This window comes from Microcebus murinus, chromosome 10 (genome assembly GCF_040939455.1).
Source record: "Microcebus murinus isolate Inina chromosome 10, M.murinus_Inina_mat1.0, whole genome shotgun sequence".
Classification (NCBI taxonomy): domain Eukaryota; kingdom Metazoa; phylum Chordata; class Mammalia; order Primates; family Cheirogaleidae; genus Microcebus; species Microcebus murinus.
The window spans coordinates 97,582,949-97,610,107 of NC_134113.1; the positions used below are offsets into that span (position 1 = coordinate 97,582,949).

At 50.3% G+C, this 27,159-nt stretch overlaps 1 protein-coding gene across 1 annotated transcript in view; it reads left to right on the forward strand.

Annotated features, from left to right (window-relative positions):
• The first annotated feature begins 4,476 nt into the window (after positions 1-4,476).
• Positions 4,477-27,159, forward strand: part of CRACR2A (calcium release activated channel regulator 2A) — a 130,628-nt gene continuing 107,945 nt past the window's right edge. Inside the window, exon 1 of the mRNA XM_076007758.1 lies at positions 4,477-5,093. Coding sequence (XP_075863873.1) covers positions 5,086-5,093 — 8 coding nt within the window. The 5' untranslated portion in view covers positions 4,477-5,085. The remainder of the gene's footprint in view (positions 5,094-27,159) is intronic.

A 27,159-nucleotide genomic window follows, 5' to 3' on the forward strand; every position in this document is an offset into this window, starting at 1 on the left:
AGGTCACCCGCAAGCTTGTGTCCTATTGCGCAAGTCACCCAAGCCGTAGTTACCCCATCTGTGTTACATGGCATTGGCTCTGTGGCTTCTGATTCTCTTCTATCTCTGTACCTCTGTTATCCACCGGAATGAGGAAGTTCATGGTTGCTGCTGGGTGGAGAGCAGAAAGTCAGTGCCCACATCGTACTCATTCTGCTTCTGAAGGACCCCAGGTCTGTGAATCCCATAAAGAAAGTACATGACTTTCATAAATATTCTTAAGGAGGCACTACATCCTAACCTAATTTTTCAATAACAGGTTTGAGCATGTAGCCTGAATTGGTTCCTGTAATGTCATAGAAAATACCTCCTTCCCAACATGCTCACAGGGGAAAAAGACGGGAGATTCAGATCCAGGGGCAACTTCCCAGCAGTTTGCTGTGCAGAGCTGGCTGGCCCTCTAGCCCTTAGTGGCTGTTTGATTTGGCCTTTGCAGGTAGGCTCAGAGTCTGGGAGGTGGGCAGATGCTGCCATTCTGCCTGGAGCCCGGGAGAGTCAACTTTGAAAGGTCTGTTTGTTTTTTTGCCTCCACCTGTTGGAAACTATGTCATAGTCCCCAATCATAATAAGGAAGAAAGGGCAGCAAGGGAATTCCTGTACTGAAACAGTGGATGTTTCCACTGTCCCTCTGAGGGCACCAAGTAAGAGGAGCTCGGCTTAAGTTATGGTTGAGAGCAGCAAGTGAGCAAGAGAAAACAAAAAAAGTCAGAGACGCCAGGAGGAAGGATGCCATGAACCATAACGGTGATTTGGAAGAGGTAGCACGCCTACTGGGAAATGTCCCTGTGGCCTTCAAGCCCACCTGCTACTTACTACTCTCCCCCAGTTGGTACCATGCCCCCGCCCCAGAGGAGGCAGCAACTTGGAGCATGAGCGTCTAAATGTCCCCTGCCCCACCAGCCTGCCCAGACCCTCCAGCATCACCGCTTTCCTCTGTCATAGAGAAAACAGGGACCATCGTCTGGGAGCTTCATCACTTCCCACCCACTGCCTTGCTTCCCACCGGTACCGTCTTCATCTCCTCCGCGCTTCTGAGACTTAGGGGTCTCCCCAAGTCTTGTGCTCTCCAGTCTTCCCTGCCACTACTTGGGGGCCACTGACCCTCCTCGCTCTCCATCCTTTCATCGTCAGATTCTTGACCTCAGTCTGCACACAGCTTCGATCTCCCCCCTTTAGAGCTCACACAGCTCCCTCCACTGCCAGGCTCCTAGAAGGCTGTGCTTCCTTACTCCTCCATTTCCTTGGCCCCGATTCACCCCCAAATCACTGTGCTGGGGCTTCCAGCTCCTCCAAAACAAAACAAAACACGGCAAAAAATACCCTGTTCTTGGGCCAATGACCTACGAACCACCAATTCCAGGCTTTGCCATATGCATTTGCCTTTCATATGGTCACTCAACTATCATGACTTAAATGTCTATTACATGTCAGGCATATAGGCCAGGAGAATACCAAAAAAACCCTAATAAAACCCAGTATCCTTTGGATGAATAGTTCATGACATTTTGTCTGCAACTTGCTTTTCAGTGTGGGTGACTTTATCTTCCCTTTTCCTGGACTCAGCTGGGTCTGGGCAGGCAGAGGGAACCAGAGGCCTGGGGGAATCTAGTGATCAGGGGCGTATAGGGAGGAGGACATGAGGAAGGGTTAGGGTTCCAATAACACATGTCCCCCGGTATTGCCAAGACCTAGCAGTGGCCTGCCAGGATGACAGAGTTTGCAGCAATTGTTTACGGCTGCAGGCCCTGGTGCTAAACCAAGGCCACTCTCCCAGCAAGGACACCATGACAAGCGACTGGCAGCTGGGTAGGCTGCATGCCAGGGGAACACGGCCAAGTGAGCCGAACACTCGCCGAGGTCCTGTCCTGTCCTCTGTCACAGCCTCCATCACACCGCACTGCAATTGTCAGTCCCCGGGCTGACTCCCTGCGGAACTGAGAGCTCCCAGGGAAGAGCGCAGGTCCAGAGCCGCCTGCACCATCGCATAGTGCAGTGTAAAATACGATTCGCATGGGCCCTGTTACGAAATTATTAAGGATTTCAAGAAGGTGACAGTAGTGCATTAAACCAAGCATGAAGCCCTTCAAAGTGTGGGGTCCATGGGACTTCATAGGTCCTGTGCCTGTGAAGTCAGCCTTGCCTAGATCTGATTCATCACCTAGTAGGTACTCAGTAAATATTCATTAAATAAATGAATTTGAGTTTCTCCTGCATCACTGGATCAGGAAAGCCACATAGCTGGAGAAAGTGGAAGTAGAGTCTTTATCCTTCCTGTGGTCCAGGCTGGCTGCATAGCCTGGTTCCAATCAGTGAGTATCTACTGTGCCTCAGTTTCCTACATTCATACATGGGAAGAATCATCTGCGACCTGTCTCTTCTCTGCTGTGGGCTGAGAGTAAGAGAGGTGCAAGTACGCAAGCTGACCTTTCAGCTGTTATTTGTCATGGTTCCGTGGTTCTGAAGGAAGTCACGAGGTGTGATGCTCTGTAAAGGAACATGCCAGCCAATCAGAGACTACCATGAAAGCCAGAAGATTTGGTTAGTGTCTGTACCATGAAATGTCTAGGTGTTTTGAGATGGGCTAAAAGATAGCTGTTTTTCTGCCTGTGAAATAGGTGGAGTTGGATCCAGAGATGCAGAATAGAAAGCATAATGGTGTTCAGAGACAAAGACCACATGGAGTTTGATGAGAAAACCAGCCCTTATGGCAGCAACTCCCTGAACAAGCCTCAGCCTTCCCAAGCCTCAATTACTCCACCTGTGAAATGGTATGATTAAAACCAAAAATATCAATAAGAGCAAACACACTGGCATTTTCAATGCACCAGCTACTGTTATAAGCCCTTTAAAGATACACACTTATTTCTATCCTAGAACAACTCTGTGATGCGGGAACTGTTACTCTCCACATTTCACCAATGAAGAAAGGTTCAGCAACATGCCAAGGCTATAGCTGACAAGTTGGAGCACCAAGATTCAAACTTGAGTCTTTGGCCTCCAGACTGTGCACTTAGCCACTGATTTCTAAATCCTCATGAGACTGTGAGGGGCAAGTGAGAAACACAACGTGGAATTGCTGTAGAAGTGAAAGGTGATTTACACCTGCAAGGTTGTACTGATTTAACAACAGTAGCAACGGTAGGTGCGTCTAATGCCTGTGACTTGAACTCTCTGGCCTGAGTTTTCTCCTCTGTAAACTGGGGGTGGGTGGGCTTCACATCAGATCACCTCTGAGGTGCCTTCCACACTTCTTGTATTCTGATAATGAAAGGTCCCCCTTTCCTCACACAGGGCTGAGAGAAGGGCAAGCCACCAGCCCGCAGACCTTGGGGGCTGACACAGGATGGTGTGCTCACCAAGAAAGGACTGGGTCATTCTGATGGGGCAGTGTCTGGGGAAGGCTCCTAAGAAGGTGACATTTCAGAGGGCCCAGATGTCTGAGCAGAATTTCAGCAGGCAGAATGAAAGAGGAGGGACGTTCCAGGCAGAGAAAGAGCTCCTAGCAGCCACCACGAACGGCTGGCGTTTGGCAGCAGCCTCTGTGCGCAGAGCAGGGGTGTGAATGCACGTGCTTTAGCGGGAGAAGGGGCGAGGCTGCACTTTAGCTGTGGCCAGCAAGAGCGCAGGGAGACTGAGAGCTTATTCTGTAGCCTGAACTCCCTGGGAGGCCTTTGAAGATTTATTTATGCTTTATTAATAAATATGTATTGGATTTTTAAAAATTATACAAGCATTTGTGCCTGCAGCAGAATATATAGAAGAAAGTAAAAAAAGTATCAAGAGCACAATCCCCGTTAGTTTCTGGCCCCCGAGGTAACAGGTGAGTGGAGCCTGGCTGTTGCTGTTTTCAGGGGTGCACCCCTGGCCGCCCTCCGCCTCCAGGGGGCCAGCGGGGCCCCCGCCTGGCGCCGCCTTCGGAACCCGCGAACACTGGAACACCCGGGAATCCGGGCAAGGGGCCGAGGGCGACGGGAGCAGAGGGCGCGAGGAGCCTGACCGGTCAGGCGGGCTGGGCGGCGGCGGCCCCGCCCTCTCCGCGCGGGCTCCCCGGCAGTCTCCAGTCGCGTCGGACGGCCGGACCCCACCACGCGGCGCGCGGCTCGGGCAGATCCGGAGGGCGCCGCTGGGGGCTGGCCCCGCAGGGCGCGGGGCGGGGAGAGCGCCCGACAGCGAGCCGGGAGGCGGGACGTCCGAGGGAAGGCGACGCCCAGGTAACGTGGAGGAAGGCTGCCGCGGGCCCCCCTGCCCCTTGTGCCGGGCGCCGGGCGGGCGCTTCCTGCCTGCTGCTGGGCGGCGAGTGTGAGCGTGTGTGCCCGGGAGTTCCAGCGAGAGCGCGCTGGAGCTGGGCCGGGCCCCAGCCTGGCCGGCGGTGCGCCCTCGCCCGGTTAACCCCAGAGCCCTGCGGGGAACTGGAGGGCGTCTGAAAACCCCAGGGCTTTGATCAGGAAGGGGCTCAGGGACCCTCTAGCCACACCCAGCCTCTTCATTTCACAGATGAGGAAACCGAGGCACAGAGAGGCGAAGGTCACAGGTCTAGAAACCAAAACTCCTGCTTGGCAGGTCAGTGCTGCTAGAACCCGTGCTGCGCGTGCCAGGGCAGTGCAGGACTCTTGCCAGTGTGCAGACAAAACTGAGAAAGACAGAGTCAGAAAGACAAAGAGGAAGAGAACCTTCCCGCGCAAAGGAAGGAGGTCAGGAAATGGGCGGCTCCTGGGGCTTGGCTTCCTCTCCGTGTGTGCTGGGGCCTGGCTGGGTGGCTCAGCAGCCGTGTGCTGCTCTCCCGGGTGCGCGTGCGTGTGCGCGCGTGTGAGAGGGAGAACATGCACGCACCCGGACAGTGTGTCCACCCTCGCACGTGAGAAGGGCCTCCGAATCCGCGTGCCTGTTCGCTTATACATGCCGTACTTGTTGGGAACCTTCCCTGCTTGGCTCTGGGAGGATGCCAGGAGTCCCAGATGAAGTAGCCCTGTGTGACTGCAGAGGGCAGCAAGGCCCCCGTGGTGGGAGCCCCAGGGTGGCCAGAGACCAGGAGGAAGGACCTAACTCATGAGGTGGTGAGTTCCTTGTCTCTGGAAGAAACCAGCATGCACCAGGGCAGCTTGCTGCTCCTTGTAGAATTGGAATTTTAGTTGGGAGATCCGGGGTTCATGCCCCTTTTCAGGTGAAATTGACATGCATGACCTCATAGGGTAGTATTTACCCACAAGAGCTACTTTATGCATATTTTTAATGATAAATGACCTCTGAGGTCCCTTCACCTCTCAGCCGTGATGAGTGTAGAGCAGGTGTGGAGAAGGGAGGTTCCTTCTGGAAGGAATGGGTCGGCGAGGCGTCCTGGACGTGGCACTGAGGCCGGCCCTGAGCCGGAGGCTGGGTCTGGGCATTCAGGGAGAGGTCATGTGAGCAACGCCCTGGCGGTAGGCTGTGCCTGCGGAGCAGGGACAGACACAGTGGGTGGCACCGAGAGGAGTGTTGGCTGGGATGGGATGGCCGAAGGCCTCGAGTGTCGGGCTAGGGACCCTGGACTTTATTGTTAGGCCTGGTGATACATCGATGGTTTCTGAGAAGGGAAGTGGTGTTTTGGAGCTGGGTTCAGAAGAACTTGTCGTCTCAGCAGTATGTGGGATGCGCCACAGCGGAGGAGGCGTCAGGAGGAGAACCTGGGAAGGAGACGCTGCGGTGACCGCGTGGGGCAGAGCAGGGCTGGTGGGAATGGAGAGGAGGAGCACTGCTGGAGACGCTGCTGAAAGGCGTGGGGTGGAGGAGACGTTATCTGCTATGTGTCAGGGCCTGGGGTAGTGGATTTTCACATATGAGCCCATTTAATCCTCCTGACAACCTTATGAGAAGATTGTTATTACTGTCCTCATTTTGTAGAGGAGGAAACTAAGAGTCAGAGAGGATAAGCAACTTGTCCAAGGTCACGCAGCAAATAAGTGGCAGGACAGGGATTTGAACCCAGGGAAACATGGGATAGATAGATCCAACCTGGTAACTGAATGTCAGGGACCAGAGCAGAGGAGAGAGTGATGATGGAGACTTGGTCCCAGTGCTTGGCTGGCAGGTGACTGGAGATGCACCAGCCTGTGGTGAGCCCACAGAGGGCATGCCACAGCACTGGGACAGGGCCATGGTAGCTATCCACTCTGCCTTGTGGCTCCATGTCATGACAGTTTGCAGAGCCTGTCATGGGGAAGGAGGGCCGGGCCTGCAGGCGACCTGGGGACTGGCAAGGCAGCTGGGGAAGGGGGCTGCGGGAGGTCTGGTGGGGACTCCCAGGGCCTGGTGGGTCAGTCACGGAGTTCACATCGCTGCCTTGCTTCTCTTCCACACAGAGCCGTGTGTATTCTCTTGCGATGCACAGAGGCCTTTGCCATGACACCCTGGTGAGAATTAGTTCAGGTTATCGTATTTGCCCAGGCCCTGGTTCCCTCCTATGTTTCCCACGTAAAAGAGCTAAGAAGTCTGCCTGCAGAATATTGCAGAATTCAAGATCCTAGGAGCAAGTCTGGGGCCTCTTACAATGTCACAGAATCAGGGTGTTCTAGGACAAGTCTGCCTTATTTTGCTGATAGGGAAACTGAGTCTCTGAAAATTGCCATCGTTTGTCAGTTGCAACCAGTAGTGAGTGGCAGAAATGGGTTCAGGCCCTCGGCTCCTGACTCTCAGGTTTTGCTTTCTCCACTGACACCCAGTGAGGCAGCTGTCCTGGGGAGGAGCTTCTCGGCTGTCCCATAAAAGGGCGCTGGGGGCAGTTTTATAGACAGGTTCTCGCATTGAGTGAACTGTCTCAAACTGGTACGCTCTTTATACCCCTTTATGCAACACAGCACACACACACACACACACACGACAGTGATTGTTTCTACTCATCCATCTGTCGGTCATTTCCTTGACTTCTCAAATTGTTTCCTTTTCTCTAAGGGAAATGTGATAAGGCACAGTTTAGGTAGAGAGCTAGGAAGTGTCCCGTCCAAGGACAGAGTTCCAGGGAGCCCCCGTGAAGCCAAAGGTGCCGAGCGCGTCAGCAGAGCGTGGGGCGCGGCAGGGAAGATGCGGGAAAGGAGGGGTGGCTGTGGGAGACGCGAACGGAGGAGACGCAAAGCAAAGAGCAAGAGGGAAAGAGGAAACTGAGTTCATGGCACGGACCCCTCGGTGGTATGGGCAGAGCTGTCTCTGGGGACCTGCACTCTGGGGACCTGGCTCCCTGCACTCAGGGAGGCAGCCTGAAGCAGGGAGACCACCAGGTAGACGCAGAATGACAAAGCTAGTCAGCCTTATATTGTAATATATCCTCCAACCGGACACTTGCGAGCGTGAAAGGGGTGTTGACAATGAAGGGGGCAGCAGGCATCGGCCAGCCTGTCCGGGGCAGTCTGGCCATCCGCATGGCAGCCAGTGCTCGGTGAGCGCTGCATGGTGCAGGGCCATGCGGGCGTCTGCTTGTGTGCGCCTCCCCACAGCCCCATCGAGCAGGCACTGCCATTCAGTTCTGTAGAGACATCCCTGGGGAAGAGAGCGAAGTGTCCCACCCACAGGTGCACAGCGGCAGAGGCAGGGCTGACCCAGGCGGTGGGGCTGTCTCAGCCACACCTGCAGCTTGGTGCCTGCTGGCTGCATTCTTGCCAGCAGGGGCAATGCAGGGAGAGTCCCCTTCCCCTTGCAGGACTCAGCACAGTGACCTTCGCGTCTTTGTCTCCCCTTCCTAGCTGCTCTAGCTGGGCAGTTTTGCATGGCTTCATCTGGACGACAGAAACAAGTCTGCAAAAAACAAGAAGAAGAAAGAAAGAAAAATCTAGAAAATAAAATGAGTCTGCACCCGAGGCCGAGGCAACGGGCAGGAAGCCACCAGCAGGGCGTCCCCTGCGAGGATACTCGCGCGGAATGGCTGGGGCTGGCACCAGGTCTGGAATGCCAGTCCATCGCGGCTTGGAACTGCCCTGCCCTTTCAGACTAGGTCACCGAGGGCCGGGTTGGATACAGGAAGACCTCTTGAAATTCAGTGTTAGAAATGGGTTCCTGAAGAACTCATCTGCCTGGGCATCTAGAAGGTGCCATCGTACGCTCAGGGGCTCTTGCAACTTGAGGAGTTTAGAATTCTCTTCTGCGAGAGAGACAGTGCACCCCCCCCTTGTTAATGCGTTTCGGCTCCCAACCCCACCTTTCTTAGAATTCCAGTGGGACACTTTCTTCCCTCACCTGTTTATTGACACACCCTGGGTCCGGCTGGCCCCGGGGAGACATTTACAGGGGCAGCAGGCTCAGTGGCAGGTGGAGCCTGACTCTGGGTGATGTCCCAGGTGTCTCTAGGAGGAGCAGGGAGGTAGGAACAGGCAGCGTCCCATGTGGCTCATATCCCAAGGGCCTCTGTCCCCACCACGTCTGTGTGGAAGATCCCTCACCCATGTAACAGAGCTGCCCTACCTGGGCCTGGAACGCTGTGAGGCTGGGCCTGAAAACTTACAGGAAGGTGGAAATGGTGCCTCACCCAAAGGAGGTCAGGCAGTGAGGCAGGATCGGCTAGCACCGAGCCCTGTGCTCCTAGTGTAGCGCTGGTGTGTGGAACTCTGTGCCCTTCCAGCCTTAGTTAGAGGAGAGGTGAGAAGGTGAGACTTAGCGCACGTACTGTAGGTGTGCCAAGACACACAGGGACCAGCAGGTGTGGCTGCCCTCCTCCCGGACCTGCACCTGCGTTTGTGCCAGGCAGCTTCCTTCACTCCCTTTTTAACTCTCAGCAGCACCAGGGGAAGTGGGAGGTTGGCTGCAATGGCCCAATTACCAGTGCAGACAAGAGGAAAATCTCCTATTACCTGGGCTATTGGTTTATTTTCACTTTATTTACTTTCGAGATTGCTCAGCATTGAGCTCCAGGTTTTGCAGCCGGCCGGAGTTCCAGCAAGTGGATGGAGTTTGCCACTTTGTCTACCCCACGTAGCCATACACGCTCACATGCTGAGATGGAGGGTCGGATGGGTGCTGATGTGGGAGGGAGACCAACTGCCTGCACCCCACCTTGACCCAATACAAAATGCCAGTGGCTTCTTCCCCTGTACCTTGAGTTTGATGCACAGAAATGCACCAGGCACGGCCCAGGGCTGGGCAGGAATGAACTCATTCAATCCTTGCAACGGCCGATGGGATAGGCAGCGCTATCCTCATTCTCTCCTTTTACAGATGAGGAAGCCAAGGTTACTTTTTCAAGGTCATACAGCTCACAAGAGGCTGACCTGGGATTTGAACCCAGGCAGCCGCACTCCAGGGCCATGTCCTCAACTCTTCTACAGCTTGCCTCCTCTGAACGCTTATCCAGGGCCCAGTTCTGACCTTAAGCAGGCATGTGCCCTCAGGATTAGCCCTCAAACCTGAGTTTCTTTTCTCTTCATTGAAACGAGAAGACAGGAGTTCCCTGCGGTGCATCTCGGGTGAGCTGGGGCTGTGGGAAGGCACATGGTCAAGGCTCGCATGACCCACCAGTTGGGGTGGGTTTGCCTATTTTGAGAGCTTGCTGCTGAGTTCCATTGTCAGAGTGTACTCTCCCCCTTGGTCCTTCTCAGTGTGCTCGTCTCAGACTGGAATGTCCCAGGAGGCAGGGGCGAAGTCTCTCGCCAAATGCTGCTGAGTGCCGCCTCACCAGCAACGGTCCTGCAGGAGGTCTGGTCCAGGAAGCGAAGGGTGGCCTGCAGCAGGCGTGCACAGCCCTTGGGCTGCCTTCGTCCGCTCCAGCTGCCAGAACAGAACGCCATGGACGGGTGGCTCAAACAACAGGTGTTTTCTCACGGCCCTGGGGCTGGAGTCTAAGATCACAGTACCAGTTTGGTTGGTGAAGGTTCTCTCCTGGCTTTCGAGACAGCCACCTTCTTGCTGTCCTCATTTGGCACAGAGTACAGGAGGGGGGGAGTGCAAGCAAAGCTCTCAATCCCATCACGAGGGCCCCACCCTCCCGCCCTCCTCTAAGCCTGAACTTCAAGGCCCTGCTTCCAAACACCATCACCTTGAGGAGGGTTAGGGCTTCCACATATGAATTTGGGGGTGACAACATTTAAGCCTGTAGCAGAGGGTGATCTGAGAAGATATGACGTTAGTGTTTATGGGAAAGTGAGTAAAGCACATCTCTAGTGGCTTTGCAGAGGAGGTGGGGCTGGAGCTGGACCTGGAAGTGTGGCCGGGCAGGAGACAGAGCCACAGGCCCCCGAGGCACAGAGACAGCCCTTGGCCCCTCGGCATGGCTGCGCCAGGTTGGCATGCCCTTCTGGGGATGCGAACGCGGTCAGGAGGTCAGGGGGAAGGGGATTGGAGACACTGGCCAGAGAGACTCCTCCCGGGGGGTAGCCGGGTTTTGTGTTTCTGTGGGGAAGGAGGAGGTGGTCTGCCAAGGCGGATAGAAATATCACCTGAGCAGCACTGAAACTTGAGAGGCCTTCTTTCCAAGAGGAGGGTTTTCTGCGCAAGGCAGCAGCACCACCGCCCCCAGCGGAGGACTGCGTGCGGGCAGGGTGGGGAGGGATGGGGCTCTTGGAGTCTCATTTCTGTGGACGGCATCTTCTGAGTTCTGGTCAGAAGTTACTCTCAGGGAGATACCAGCAGGAAAGAAAAATGGTTCAGCATAGAACCTCTGGGTCTTTCCGTGGTGGCTTGGCCTGTGGTGGCTTTTTGGTTTTCAAGCCTCTGGGGACTTGGGTTGAACAGACGTCCTGGATTAAGACCGTACGGCGAGGCCTGGGGTGGCCCCCGGTGCGTGGGTGCGGCCTTCCTGCAGCGTCCCTCAGGGAGGCCGGCCCGGCCCCCTTTATGTTAGTTTTGTTTTGGTGTCTCCGCTGGGCTGAGTGTTAGATTTAGGGGGTTTTGTTTTTTGTTTCTATTTTTTGTGATAAAATATATGTAACGTAAAATGTACCATTTTAACAACTTTTAAGCATTACAGTTCAGTGGCATGAAGTACATTCACAGTGTGAATTTTTCCATCTTCTCAGACTGAGAAAGTTTGGTTCTAGCCTTGGCTCCAAGGAGTCCTACGGCAATAAACTGCCTCAGTTTCCCTCTCCACACAGTGGCCTTGCCATCTGACATCCTCTCCACTAGGGTGACCTCTCTGCTGCCATTTCTGGTTACTTTCTGTCTTCTCTAATTTTCTGCTTCACTCAAGAGCTTCTGTGAGACTGCCCTCCTGTGGGCAAAGCACTGTGTACAGGGTCCCCTACGTTTCTCCCAAGGTCTCAGAGGTAGTTTTTGTCACCCGTGCTTCCCAGACAAGGAGACCAAGCATCACAGGTGTGAGTATCGGACCCAAGGCCCTGTCATTTCAGAGCTAGGTTTCCCATCTGGACTCCCAGACCCTCCCTCCTCCATCTAGGGGTGCCTTTGTGCAGAGTCAGGCGCAGCTAACCTGCCTGGGCACATCAGTGTCTACTCTAGAAGGCTTCTAGAGTCTGCATGGATTTGGGCATGTACTGTGTGAACCATGTTCCATTAGGATTTTTAACTGAAGCCTTTAGCCGAAAAGGATTTGCTGGAAAATAGCTTAATTACATACCATAGATAAACTGCTAATGGAATTTCCCAAACTGCTAAATTAAGCTTTTCAACTAATTACACACATACTATGAAAGTGTGGGTTTAGCTCTGACCATGGTCCCTCCTGAGGCAGAGTTGGTGTATTTTCTCTGGCCAGCAGGGCTTGGTCTCCATGTCAGTTCTTGTTCTTGATCATGATCGCTTTTGCTTTTCTGTTCCCTCTTGGTATGTCACTGCAGCTTGATGCATGTACTCGGGCACAGGCACTGGTTCCTAGGCCGTGGTTGTTCTGGCTACAGGTACTGCTGAATGCATTTCCTGTTTCTTCCACCATCTATATCTTCTGTGATGTGTCCACTGGTGCATTTCCTATGGCTTGTCATTACCACTGCAGTGAACTGCGTGCCCCTGCAATGTCTCCCAGTACTCAAGATTTTTAGGGTTCAGCTTTGCTTGGGGCTCAAGGTTCTGACTTCATAGATGTGGCTTAACTCTGGGAGTAAAGTCAGCTGGGGAAGCAGCAAGGCACCCAACAGACTTTCACAGCGGCCCCATGCTTAATAATACGATAATTTATTGAGTGCCTTCCATGTGCCAGGCACTATTTCTAATCTGGGTCTTAGTGCCCCCATTTTACAGATGAGGAAACTGAGATTCAGAGAGGTTCAACAATTTGGCCCTCTTGATGGGTTCACACGTCTAGTCCTGGTATAGACGTCTGTATTGTGGGTGCCTCACCCAGGCTGCTGGTCCCCCTGCACCAGACTGGCTCCCTGCACAGGGTGACTTCTTGGATCGTGGGGTCGGCTGGACAACAGAGCTGTGTTAATATCTGGAAAATGGGAACTGGCTCCCCTGGCTCCATGCTAGGTGAGCTGCTTCTGGATGGCATAGGCCATCCAGAAATGCAGGGATGGGAAAGGCCAGTTAAAAAGTCTAATATAGAAGTTCTTTGTAAGGAATGAAATTTTAATACATTGAACCACAGCTGGAATCAGAAACAAACACACAAAAAGGAACTGAAAAGTAAAATAAGTGTTAATGGAAAGAGAAAAATTACTAGGCTTCCATTATGTAATCACACATTGCAAACCAAAAGTATTTTTTTAACACACAAGCCCTATTACTGGAATCAGAAATGGAATGAAAAGTTCTAATTTGTACTGAATAACAGTCAGTTTATAATACACACCACATTTGAATTTTCTGACACTTTGGGGGTTACATTGATGTGGTTTTACTGAATGTTAATGCCAAGAAAACAAAAACAAAACAGATCAATAGATACTTATTGAGCACCTGCTGTGTGCAGTGCATTGTACTGGGAGGAAGAACAAAGGAGACAATACTTCTTTCAACCACACACAAGGCAAAGAGAGCCGGCCACCTAGACAGCATATGTGACTTGTGCCAAGGGGCTGGGACAGGCTGTTTATGCTCTAGAAAGAAACTGGGCTTTGGAGAGGGCTTAACTAAGTAGGGTGGGAACTGAGCTGAGTTTCAGTTGAGGAAGGTAGAATTCAACAGGTAGGTGGTGCAGGAAGTCCTGGTAGGAATATTCCATAAGGATCCTTCAGTCCATCTTAATAGACAGTCTGAGGACTACTCTGCATGAAAACCAAACCAATGAGATTCTGCCCAGGCTGTAAAGTATGCCTTAGCCCTGTATTTCTAAGGGGCATGCCCTCCTCCCACCAGCCTTCACTGACGCAGTCTATAATCTAAAAGGATGTGAGACTTCTCCCAGCAGGGAGCCAGGATTCAATTCTGGATTCTCTGATCCTTCCTAGACAGAGGTGTCCTTGTGTAAAATCCAGCACAGCTGGCCCTGCCTGTGCACGTGCTCCAGAAGGTTTCTGGAATCAGCCTGGATTTGGGTGTGTATGATGTGGACCATGTTGCATTAGGATGGAGATGGTGTTCAGAACCATGCAAAAGGTGCTGTGGAGCTACAAGGCGGAAACACACGTGACCACCTAAAGAGACTCAATCTCTTCTTAACAAAGTTATCCACCAGGAAAAGCCAATCAAAACAGAATGGGAGGAGAAGCCCAGATGGTAACTCTTTTAACAATAGGCCCGCCATTGACTTATGTCATGGCTGCTGCCTGATTTCTTCCCAGCCCTGGTTATAGGGCCAAAGGCAGCAGTTCACGGTTTGGCCATGTCCTTGGCCTGGTCCTACCCTCTCTGCTCCAGTCTCCCTGTGCGTTCAACCCAAGCCCCACAAGGGCTCTTGTAGCCCATGAAGTTCCTGGGGCAGGGTCATCCTAGAGGTACTTTGGAGGAGATGTTGACCAGCACACTTACTGTGCCAGCTGGCTGTCTTGCCCTTGTCGGAGGACAAATGCGCCTGCTCCACTGCTGGTGCAGTTAGCCTGTGACCTCCAAGCTGACTGAGCCTGATGCGTGCTCCTGGGGCCAGGGCACAAGTTGAGTGACTAAGTCGTGTCTTGTGTCCTCTTACCCTGTCCCATTCTGAATGCAAATGCCAATGCGATGCGAGTCCTGAGGCTGTTCTCTTATCCCTGGTCCACAGAAGCAAGAAGCGGGCCGACAGGTGAGCAAGTCAGAAGGCTCAGGTGGAGAGGTTGCGCCAGGCAACTTCGTAACATGCATGGCTGGAAGAGTATGTTCTAGGCTCAGGTTCACCACTTGTTCTCTGTGGGCTTTGGTTGCCTCCTCTATAAAAGAGCTGCCCTTCATGTCTCTTAGAATTGTTAAAGACATGGAATTAAACAGTAGACATGTGAAAGTCCTGCATGAAGATCGAGCCTCTTAAATGGGGGCTGCCTGTATTATTTGCAGCCAAGCGGTTTCTGTCCATTGATCAGGTTGGCCCAAACGAGCCATTTTCTTCTTAGGTTTTTATGACAGATTCATTTATAGATCAACTCTATAGTCAACTCATGACTTTTATCAATACTGCATGGTTCAGTTAGGGGATTGAGGCTCAGCCACTGCCCGACAGGCCAGAACTTTCCATCCAGCCAAGTCAAGACTCTCAGGAGGAAGTGGGAAGGGGTCCAGTGAGCCGGGAGCCTGTGCCGTGTTTCCACCCAAAACAGCATGGAGACACCCCTGAAACAGAGTGGGAATTACAGCCTGCAGAGTGGCAAAATGAGGCTTTGTCATTTCCAAGAAACAATAATCTGTGGTGTGTCCTGATATCTGGAGCTTCTGTCCTCCCTTTGCAAATATTTGCCCAAGGGTGTGTAGGGCGGAGGCAACCACCGAGAAGAAAGGAAGGAGGAAGACAAGTGTCCACGAGTACATATGTGTGGCCAGACACCTGTCAACTCAGCTTGGTGTAGATTTACGCAAACTCCCTTTCACGGAGTGCCTGTCGTATGCAAAGCCCTGCGCTAGGAGCTAGTGCAGTTATTTTCCTTAACTCAGAGGTGAGGAAACTGAGGCTTATGGCTATGCAGCTTGCTTGAGGTCACACGGCTGCTAAGTGTAGAACCAGAATTCAAATCCAGGTACTTGGACTGCAGTAATAGCATCTAATAACAGGGTAAGGTGTAGGGCCCTGGTGGTAATCCTTCGTGTTGATGAAGCTGTTTGCCGTTTACACAGCAGCCCTAGACTCTGCTTTCACATCTTTATAGCAACACGGTAAGGTATTAATACTGAGTGTTATATACTCAATTATGCATATTAAATAAAATTGTAACTGTGCAGGCACTTAGTAAATTGTAAAGTGCTCTACTATTATGATATAATTATTGTCTCATAAACAATATCAGAGGACGTGTAAGTTGTAAATTGCAGAGTAAGGACGCCACCCCAGGTCCTAGAACTTCAGGATTAGTGCTTTTTATTCCCTCGCCGCCAGCAAGGACAGACTGGCTGTGGGTTATCTGTTCCCCCAAGTTGTTGCCACATGAAAATTGGGTGGAGACCTTCCAGAAGACTAAGTTAGCTTTTCTTAGCCGCGGAGAGCGCTGGCGAGGCTGTGGGAAGGAGCTGGGCAGCACAGGCCACTTTGCGCCACAGATGGACCAGCACGCATTTTATGACCCCATAAAAGTGGCCACAAATCATCTTAAAACTGTGAGTCAAACTGGAGTCCAGGCTGTATCCCTGGGACTTGTGTGTACACATACAGTATTCCTTAGATAAAGAAATCGTAAATATCCTGTTTACAATGCCTCAGGAAAGAGGAAAAGAAAATAACCGCCGAAAGTCAGCCCTGTAGTGCGGATTCATGCCACGTGAAAAAGCCCCAGGATTTTATCTTAGAAATGAAGCAGAAGAGTCATTCCTTGTTGCTAACAATGTCTTATTTGTTTGTTCATGAACTTTCAAAGGAATAAGAAATCCACATTTATTTTACACCTTCCAGATGCAGAAGCTATGCCAGGAGCCTTTTTATGTGTTTGCTCATTTATTCCTCACAAAATCCTCGCATAAGCGGCACTATATGTGAATTTTTAAGATGAGAAAATCAAGACTGAGAGATTAAGGAACTTGACTCAGATTTCCCAGATAGTAAGAGATGATATGAATATTTCTCACTACCAGTCTATGCTGTTTTCCCAACAACACACTGGGAACATTTATTTTCAGTTTCTTTGTTCTTGATTCCTTCTTTAATCCCAAATCTTCCATCTAGATTCTCTGTATTCCTGTTTGAAATTCATCTTTTAAAAGTTTCCCTTAATGAGGATCTGTATGTGGCAGACTCTCAGGGTTTGTTTTGTTTTCAAATAATGTCTTTATTTCTCTTACTCTTAAAGGATATTTTCAAGTATAGCATTCTCAGATGACAGCTAGCTGCCTTTAGCACGTTGAAGGTATTTCCCCACTGCCTTCTGTCCTGTGTGTTGCTGATGAGAAGAAAACTACCTAACTGTTAATTGCTTGAAGACAACCGGTCTCTGGCCTGCTGCTTCTGAGACATTCTCTTTGTCTCTGTGTTCTGTGGTCTCATTGAGCTGTGTCTGCTGGTAGATTCCTTTTTATTTATTCTTGGAATTTTTGAATATGTGTCTTGATATCTTTCATTACTTTTGGAAAATTCTTAGCTGTTGTCTGTTTAAATATTCTCTCTCTCTTCTCCTTCTGGGACTCCAAACAGAAAATGGTCATGTTCACATCAAGCTCTCTTTAATATGTCTCTGTGTCTTTGTCTTTCTGCACTGCATTTTGGTTCATTTATTCTCGACCTAACTTCCAGTTCACTGTTTCTTTATCAAACCGTATCTATATGTTGTTAAGTTTATCCACAGTTTATAATTTCAGTTATTTATATTTTTTATTTTTGTTACTTATTTATCTTTTAAGGATGGTCAGGTGAAGCAGTGGGAGTGGAGAAGGAACAAAGGAATCTGTAACTGGTTGTGATCAGTTAGTTGCAAACACCACTACACGCGGACCAACCATATGTCTTTTATTTTTAAAAATTCTGTTGGATCTATTTTTCAAATCTTCCTGGTTATTCCTCATGATTTTTTGTTTCCTGCACAGATCTTCATGTTTTTCTTTAATTTCTTTAAATACATTATAGTCATTACTATAGTCAGCATCTAGATAGTCATTATCTGAAGTCCCTAGCCAATGAATTCCTTCCTTTCTTGTAAGATCATCAATGCTTTGAGAAATGTTTTTTCATATTTTATGTAAGACTTTCAGGAGTTTTTACTGGGAAGGTCAGTCTGAGCAATTAGTCTGCCATAATGCTGGAAATAGAAATCGAGTATACTTACTTAAAATTGACAAAATTATAAGAGGGAAAAGTCATCAAATGGAGCTTGGTATTCAGGACTGGAATTGCCCACACGGCACTGAACGCACCTTATGAGTGCCCTGAAGAGTGCACGGGTGTCAGACGAGAAGCCACGCAGAGTATGGCTTGCCCAGCCAGCGTGGGTTCTGCTTGGACATAACAGCAGAAGTAGGGTGACCAAGCAAGTGGAGGGTATTTTCAGGAGGCCTATTTAGAAGTAATCATTTTATCTCTAAGGGATTAGAGGCCTCCTTAGGAGAGGAAGGCTTGGCAAGACTTGCCTTCTAGTTGCTGATTTGAGCCCACAAAAGCCAGTAGGACTTGGCTTTGTCCCCTTGTAATTCATGGGATATGTGTTCTTCCATCAAAGTGGCCCTGTGGGAGTATCCAAGAATGGATGCAGAGGGGACCACAGATCCATACTGGCCTCAACATCTCCTTCCCCCCACTCACCACCTCCAATTAGCCACTCAGTGCTCTTGGGTCCACCTTCTAAAGAGCTCTGGAGTATCTTCACCTGTACCTACCTCTGCTACCACCACCCTGGTCCAAGACACCACCACCTCTTGTCTGGACGGTATCTACTGGCCTCAATGTACCTACTCTCTACCTTTCCCTTCCCAAATTCATTCCGCACCAGTAGCCAAAGTCATCTTTTTAAAAATGCAAATCAGGTTATGTGTCTCCCAACCTCTTAAGTTTTAACTGCAGTGATTTCCTATGACTTGTTGGGATAAAGTCCCAAACCCTAACCTGGCCCGTCAAGCCCTGTTCCCCAACCTTGTCTCCTGCCACTGTCTCCATGTTAGAGTTGTTCTAGCCGCCCTGGTTCCCTGGTGTTTCTTCCGTGTTACACTTACCTGTTTACCAGGAGGACTCACCCTGCACCCTCCTCAAGCCTTCATTTTCTTCCAGCATTATCAAGGTGTAATTGACAAATAAAATTCTATAAATTTAGTGTGTTCAACATGATGAGTTGAGACATATATATGTATATGTATATATACACTGTGAAATGATTACTACAGTCAAGTTAGAGCACACATCCAGCATTTTTGTGCTTACGGTGAGAGCGTTTGAGATCTACACTCCAGCCACTTTCAGTATACAATACAGTATTGTTAACTGTAGTCACTGTGCTGTACACTAGATCCCCTGAACGTGTCCCCTGAGCTTAGTTGTACAGCTGTAATTAAATGTTACCCTTTGAGTAACCTCTCCCCCTCTCCCCACCACCCCGCCTGTGACTACCACCATTCTACTCTCTATTTTCGTGAGTTCAACTTTTTTAGATTCCACGTGGAGAGAAATCATGTGGCATGCGTCCTTCTCTATCTGACGTATTTCACTTAGCACAGTACCTTCCGGGATTCACCATGTTGTTGGGAATGGCAGGATTTCCTTCTTTCTGTGGCTGAATAATATTCCATTGTGTGTATGGACACACACACTCACACCCACACACACACTCCCACACACACTACAATTTCTCCATTCACCTGTTGGTGGACACTTGGGTTGTTTTCCTGTCTTGGTGACTGTGAGTAATGCTGCAGTGCACACAGTAGTTGGTGCAGACATCTCTTTAGGCTGTTGATTCCATTTCTTCCTGATACATACCCAGAAGTGCAATTGCTGGATCGCATGGTAGTTTTATTTTTAATTTTGGGGGGAACTTCTATGCTGTTTTCATTTTTTAAGTCCTTGGAGCCCAATGAAGTGCCTGGTACATCAGAGGGTGTCAAAAATGTTTCTTTAATTAAATGACAGAATTGGCGTAGTTGTAGAATTTATGAATCTATTGAAAATATGGTAAAATGTGTGCAGTGGGGACAGGACCGCATACCAAGGAAAGGTAGGGAGAAGAGAGTGTGTATGTGACATGAAAGTCGGGGAGTGTTGCGGTCGGGCTAGTGGGATTGTGATTCGGGAATATGGTCCTGTGGTCTCGGGACCATCTGAGTGCACATTACTTAGGATAATCTTAGATGTGGGTAGCAAAGAAAAAAAATCCAACTCAATGGATTTAAAAAAGGATATTTACTACATATATCATGATGAGGAATTATTATTATCAGACCACTGTCTAATCCAGCAGTCAGTGATGTCCTCAAGGACCCAGGTCATTCTTTTTGCTCTGCCCTCAGGCTTCCTATTCATGGCTGCAACCTGGCTGCGAAGTTCTCGGCAGCATACTCGACAGCACAGCACCCAGCAGAGGAAAAGAGCCGGGAACACACCTCCTGGAGCTCCCCAGCAGGCCACCTCTGATGCCTCGACAGCCAGGGGTGGGCTAGCCCACCCAGCCTATCCACTGGCAAGGGGCCCACGTTTGTTTTGACGGGATGAGATCCCTGAGCTGGGGACAGGTCACTGTTCCAAGTGGTGAACAAAACTGGAGTTCTGCTAGAGAGGAGGAAGGGAAAAGTGGACGTTGCTTAGGCAAGCAGCAGGGTCTGCCTCTCCCTGACCCAGACAACCTGTAAATGCATTGCTTGAAGTCAGGAGAGGAACACTTTCCTCTCTCTGTTCCACCCACAGGTCATGCCTTGACCACAGCCGCCCTTCGGGAGGCTGGCACAGAGCCACAGCCAGGTCATCAGGCTGCTTGTCAAGGGTGTGGCAGAACTGCCACTCTTCCTCCGTGAGCCTGCCCCGAGTGTCCACCAGGCACTTGGTACATGAGGGACCCTGAGCCCTAGGCAAGCCCGACCAGAGCCCTGGGATCCAGGAGGAGTCAATCCAGGTACGCTGCCTCCTCTGCCCCGGGGACGTGTCTGACTCGGGGCTCGCTTATGGTAAGAATCGGCATGCGGGGAGCGGCACCTGCAGGAAGGCTGAGCCAGATAAACAGGTGTTCTCCGTGAGGAGGAGGAAAGCAGCAGCTCTACTAAGGGTCTCTGATTTCTGCTGGTCCCTCCTTCTTAAAAACTCTGTCAACTCACCAAAGGGACTTTCAGACCACCTGGATCTCATGTTTTTTGCTTGTCAAATTCATTGAGAGCTGTACCATCCACCGGGTCTGCCTCTCTCACCAGGGAGAGACGGCTGATGGGGAACAGGAGGGGAGACTCCACCGAGGGTGGCAGGTAGAGATCCAGCCAGCCCTGGGCATCCACAGTGGGCAGGAAGCTTGTGCTCCAGGCCAGGGACATTGGTGACAGCTTCTGGAAATTGCCTAATTGCCTGGCATCCTAAAGACTGTCCTAAAGAACTGGAAGCTAGCCCTTCCAGACACAGCTCGGGAGCAGTGACACAGATGCAGGAGAAGGCTGTCTGGCCGGCAGCACGGTGGGGTTAGCCAGGAGGGACTGCCACGGCACCCACTGGCGGGCACGGGGGTGATGCTTACTTGGCCATCGTGATGTATATTTTTTGTGTTTTTGCTGAATCTTCAACCCAATTGTCCATTCTTTGAGGGAAGTAATAGAACATGTTATTTCTTAGTACTCAGTCATTGTTTATTGGTTGGTTTGACCCAGGCAAGACCCGAGAGTTTTCACTTGTTTGGGCAGAGTTGTCATCAGTTTCTGTTGACACCTACTGAGATGGAGGAGTGTCAGGTACTTTTGCCACTTGAGTTGGCTCGAGGTTCCTGAGTATATATTAGTTTCCTAGGGCTGTAATCACAAAGTACCACAGGCTGGGTGATTGAAGACCATGGAAATGTGGTTGTCTCTCAGTTCTGGAGGCCGGAGGTCTGAAATCAATGTGGCAGCAGGGCCATGCCCCGCTCTGATATGTGGGAGGCCCCTTCTTTGCCCCTCCCCAGCTCCCGGGGTTTATTGGTCATTGTTGGTATTCCGTGGCTCCCAGCCATGTATCTCCAGTTTCTGCCTTCATCAGCACGTGGCATTCTCTGTATGTGTGTCTGTCTCCAAATTTCCCCATGTTGTAAGGGCATGGCTAGTATAGGATTCGGGGCCCACCCTACTCCAGTCTGATCTCATCTTAACTAATTACGTCTGCACCAACCCAGTTCCCAAATAAGGTCATGTTCTGAGGTTCCGGGGGGTTAGGACTTGAACATATCCTGTTTTGGAGATCACAGTTCAGCCCGTAGCACTACGTGAGCTCGTGCACAGTGCAGGACTAGGAGCAGACGCAGGGCTGGGGCGAATACCAGCAGCATCCCTGGGTGCTGCCTGGAATTGACGGGGAGAAGGGAGAGCAGGCACTCGTGCCCTCTGTTCCGGGCATTCTCCAGGCAAGTGTGCTTGAGCCGGGGTCTCGCTGGGCACACCACGATGTCGTTCTCCAGTGGAGGAACCGCACCCGCCTGTAGCTCTCCTTTGTTTAGGACGAGTGGGGCAGAGCCTTGACAGGGGAACAAACAGACCATTTGGCTTTCAAGCAGCCTTAACAGTCGAGGAAGGCAGGGAAATTCCATCTGCCAGCATCTGGAGGCCTCAGTTTCAGGGGAAGCTGAGTTTGGGGGCAGCCTCTCCCACAGGGGCATGGGAGTAGCACCCCTTTCTCCTGGGAGAGGGGGAGCCACTCGTTCCACCTAGCTCATAGCCAGGCAATGCAGAGAGAGCTCCCGACACCAGATACCGAACAACCTGCTTGTCTCCAAACCTAGTAAAACTTGGACCCTTTCCTACCAACTTTTCTGCCTCTCCAGTTCCAGAGACCTTACTGCAGAGATTGCAAACTGGAGGCTTATGGGCAGTTTACAATGTTTTTATATTATTTTTTGAATAAGCAAAACATTCACATGGTTGAAATCTTACCCCTGCCTCTATCTACCTGTCCTGCCCAGCCCCTCCCCCATAACCACTTTTATTAGTTTTCTACATGTCTTTTCAACATTTCTTTTTGCAAATACTTAGTCAATACAAATATATATATCCTGTCTCCATCCCTTTCTTTCTTTCCATCCCTAATTATAAGAATACTATTCACAATTTTTTAAACCTTGCTTTTTTCACTTCATTTATCTTGGCCATCTTTCCCTATTCATATGTTGAGAGCTTCCTCATGCTTTTTGCTACAGGGGTATAGTATCCCATGGTATGCATGCACCATCATTTATTTAAACAATCACAGGTTGTTTTCTGTCATTGCTGTTTTTACAAGAAATGCTGCTGTGAGTAAGCCTGCCATTTTGTATTGTCCCTGAATGTGGTAAAACGTTTAAAGATTCTGAAGTATCTTTGAATTATCACAAGGACTGAAACACTGGGTTCTAATCGCTGTGTGTGGGACTGACTGCAGCTGTCTGTCTAGGGAGGTCGACCTGCTCCCATCTGACGCCTCCCCACCACCTCGCACTGACTCTTCCAGAAGCCTGGGCGCTGAGCACCGTTTATGGTCACAATTATGCTATTTTCCCTATAGGCCATTAAGGAGGAAGGGAAAATCACTCCTGTACTCATGTCTCTTCAAAGTGAAAAGTGAAAGCCAAGGAGGCCGTCTTCCTCCAGCAGAAGGGAGCGGGCACATGTCTCTGGGTGCCATTCTGCTTCGCTTGCACCCGACCCCTTGCTCATCGTGCTCCTTGCCTGGACACTCGGGTTTGCAGCCTCTGCCTTGCTTTGCAGCCCAGGCCTTTCTCCCGTCTCAGAAGTGGAAGGGCAGGAACGCAGCTCTCTGCTTGCTCTAGCATTGTCTGGGCAGCTACTTGGAGATCAGCAATAGAAATGAAAGAAAAGACAGTCAAAAGTATTGTTCTATAACATGTATTATCTCACCAACCCCCCCAGAGGAAGAAGTATTACTATCTCCATTTTATAGCTAAGGAAGCAGTGACGGAGTGAAGAAGCTTCACCAAGATTCATAACTGACATGCGGCAGAAGTAGGATCTGAACCCAGGATTTTCTGGCTCTAGAACCTGACGTTTTAGCCAGTATATCATGCTCCTTCCAAAGTCTTTAAAAACAGATGTGGTTTGCAGTTACATCTCTCACTACCTAAGTTTGCTGTTGCTGATGCCCTGGGGGGAGGGTCATGGCAAGCATATGCGTCTCCGAAATTGGTCCCTGTGGCTGCCTAACCCAGAGGAGGTGATGGCAGTACACCTTTGTTCTCCTGACAGAGGTGATGGCTCATCCTCGATGGCCTTTCCTGTTTTATAGAGTAGAATTGGCTCCACTGTTTCCTTTGCTCTTTTAGCCCCCAAACATTTACTGAGCAACTTCTGAATGCCAGGCTGTGTGCTCGTTGTGAGTGGTAAGATGAACGAGCCACACCCTGGTGCTGGGGGCCTACCTCCCACAGGGCAACAGAGAGCTGCAGGGCCACCAGGCAGGTGTGGTCCTGGTGACATAGATGTGTTGGGACAGGTCCTGAATGTGGCAAAAGAGATGAATTCACAGTGGAGCAACAAAGCGGGTGGTTTCCAGCTGTCTTACGTCTTCATCATCTTACACTGCTTCACAAAGGAAGGAAGCAGGGCCCGGAAGTGGAGGCCGTGAGCTGAGGGATTGAGCCATCCTTCTGCCCACAACCCGCGGTGACCGTGACAACGGCTGCGGCTCTCTGGAGGTGAGCCCAGTCAGGGTTGAAGCTGGGCTGCCGAAACCTCCCCTCTGCTGCCCCTGCCTCAGCTTTTCTCATTCCTGGCACCTGCTTAGCCTGCGAGCCAGGCGGCCGCAGGGCACTCACCCTGGGAGTCACTGTTCCACCAGAGGGCGAAATCCTCTTCCCAGTGAGGGACTCTGAAACCAGCTGGTGACTTGGGGGGAGTGCCGGGGTCGGGGTCGGGGAAGCGGGGACCAGGAGGGCACAGGACTCCCCTGACCTCTGACACACCTCAGCAGCAGGATGTGCAGGCTTCTCCTCACCGAGCTTTCTGTTTTGATGGCTGCTGTTTATCCTCTTCTCCCCCACGTCTGTGTGCAGCAGCCTCTGTCGTCTCTGTGGTTATCTTAGGACAACTGGGGCTTTGCTTTTCTACTTGTTCTTTCTCTGAGTGCGATGTTAACCACAGCAGCCTACAGGCAGAGGGGAGGGGGAGGGAGCCAGTTGCTTTTCGTTCAGATGCTGTGGTCGTCAGCTGCAGCTGGTGTAAGTGGTGAATCGTACAAAACAAAGATGTGGAAACTCAGTCCCAAGTGACCGCAGGGCGCCTGTTGCTTGTGCTTCCTACGGATGAGTAATTAGAAGTGACTTGTTTTCAGGTTGGAAACGAACAGGTATTTTGAGGCTACAGCCCTGTATGTGTGTTTCTCGATCTGGCAGCTATGTGAAGATACAAGGGAAAAACCTCAGACCTCCCTTGCCTTAAAGGAACATAGTGACAGGAAGGGGAGAAAAATATCCAGTTGGCCCACATTGTTGGGCCTGTCTCCTCATTAGGAAAATGAATGGGGTTGGGTTTGGTATTCCCAGTGGGGTCAGTACTGCCCCCTGCAGTAATGCCTCCCAAACTTCCAAAGAAGTTATCTAAAAGCCCAGCAATTTAGGAAATGGTTGTTTTGGAAAGAGAAGCCTAAATGAAATAAAGACAGAGCCTTGAACTGATGAGACAGTTTCCCCACTTCACGTATTCTACCTAGACTAGAGTGTCTCCAAACTTCCACTGAACTGAAGAGGGTTCTGGGGCAGTGTGCGGTTACTGCAACGCCAAGAGAGAATCTGCAGATTCGTCACGGGAGGCTGGAGCCTGCATCTAACAGGCATAGAACTAGATACTGTTAAATTAGCAGAGGCAGATGAAATATCACCACTCAATGAACTTCTTCGTTAAAGCCGCTTTTAAAATAGTTTATATTCTTACATATATATTTATATTTGTAGTACAATGATAAGAAGTCTCTTGTGAAAATTAGATATCACAATTATTTGCTTTGGGGTTGCCTTTCCTTCTTTCCTCTTACTATGATAATCTCCTTCAAGATCTACCAAACACCTCCAGTCCCCCTCTTCTCCCCACCGCCCCCACTAAAAGGATATCATTTTCAAGGCTTTTTTTTTTTAAATCATGGAGACTGAAAGTAAGCCTCAACACTGTGGGTGGGGTTTCCAGATTAGAGACATGTTTTCCGTGATACTTTGTCACTACCCTGTCCCATGTCACAGCGTAGTAAATTACTATGACAGTACCCTTACATGTGAGACTTAGCTCATTCACAGGAGTAATGCTCCTCCCTGTTTTCTCTGCGCCCACATTTGTTATTTGGTTTGGCTTGTTGTCTGTGCCTCAGTGAAGATTATTTCCTTCCTCCTGTTATCATATATAGCCAGGAAAGTGGGTTTGTTACTTCTCAGCCCAACACTGCTTTATTCTGTTGTCCTCCTGTGTCCCCCTGCTTGCTTGTGTCCTTGTACCTCTTACAGAGACTGGCTTCTCAGTCTTCCGCTGAGCCCACACTAGTCCATCATAAGTGGGCGTGAGCGCTGAGTGCTTCATTAGTGTTCCAGTGCCGGCACACACGAGCGCTTACGTATCGAAAGATATACAGTTTTATTAAAATTATGTTTCTTTTTTTCTCCTTTATATTATAATTAGAGCTAAATTATGCATATGGGTTGTCTAACATATCTAGGAAGGTTTTTCAGGTGGTGAAGAGAGTGTTTCTAAATATTTGTTATGAAAATGGGGCATTGATTGGGTAGGGTGCAGCCCCACTGGATTAACCGATCTTTAAGGTCTCTGACACCCTGTGCAACATTTACGAAACAGTAGGTGACAGTCTGATCCATGACTAAGTTGCAAAAAAGAATCCTGGAGGAGAAAGCGATCAGCGATAGCTGGTGTGATTTATCGTGTCTTCTTTGATGAAGCACTGTCCTAAAGACGCGGCTCCCTCCGCCCCGCCCCCACCATCCTAGCTGCAACTTAGAAACTGTGGAATTAAAAAAAGAAAAATACTCATTCCATGATCCCACCCCGGTCACTTGAAATCGAATTTCTGGAGTGAGGCCCAGACATCTGGAGTGTTTCAAAATATCCCCAGGTGATCTGACGCAGAGTGAGGATTGGGGATCTCTGTCTGCAGTGGGTGAATGGTCAAAAGATAGGTCCATGTCCTAAGGGCCAGACCTTATTTGGAAAAAGGTTCTTTGTAGATGTAATGAAGTTACATATCTTGAGATGAGCTCATTCTGGGTTATCCAGGTGGGCCCTCAATTAAATGACAAGTGTCCTTATAAGAGATACAGAGATGATAAGGTCATGTGAGGACAGGCAGAGATTGGAGTGATGTAGCCACAAGCCAAGGAAGACCTGAAGGTACCAGAGGCCAGAAGCAGGAAGTAACAGATTCCCTTCTAGCACCTTGGGAGGGAGCAGAGCCCAGCAGTCACCTTGACTTAGGACCTCTGGCCTCCAGAACTGTGAGAGGAGAAATTTCTGCTGTTTTAAGACACCAAGTTTTTGATAATTTGTTATTGCAACCCTAGTAGACTAATACACTGCCTAAAGGGTGGATAAGGTTTGGTGAGATGGAAGGAACACAGGAGAGCCTTTCAGGTACGAAGGAGTGAGCGCAGGGAGGCTGGAGGGCAAATAGAAGGCAGGACGAACTAGAATAGAGAGCTGGGAGGAGAGCAGCCAGCGTGGAAGAGCACACGGTGCGAGCTGCACGTGGCTGCTGACCAGCCAGCTGTCCCGCGGAGGCCTCTTCGAGGGGCACTGCAGGACGAAGCACGGATCACGCCCGACCGTCCACACACTTAAGCAATGACATTTTCATTAACGATGCCCAGGGCAGGAGAGTCCCTGAGTGTTCTGGCTAGCTCAGCTGGGGCTGAGGGGGTGTGAGGTGCTTGTACAAGAGCCCACCGATCTCATTACTGGTCCTCATGTGTGCGTTTCCCAGGCGCTAACTCGGGAGCAGAGGTCACCCTGAGCATGGTGCTGCCTTGGGTGGAGGAGAAGGGATTCAGCGCTGCCCGACATGACTGGGGGCTGCAGTGTGCTGCGCCCGGGGCT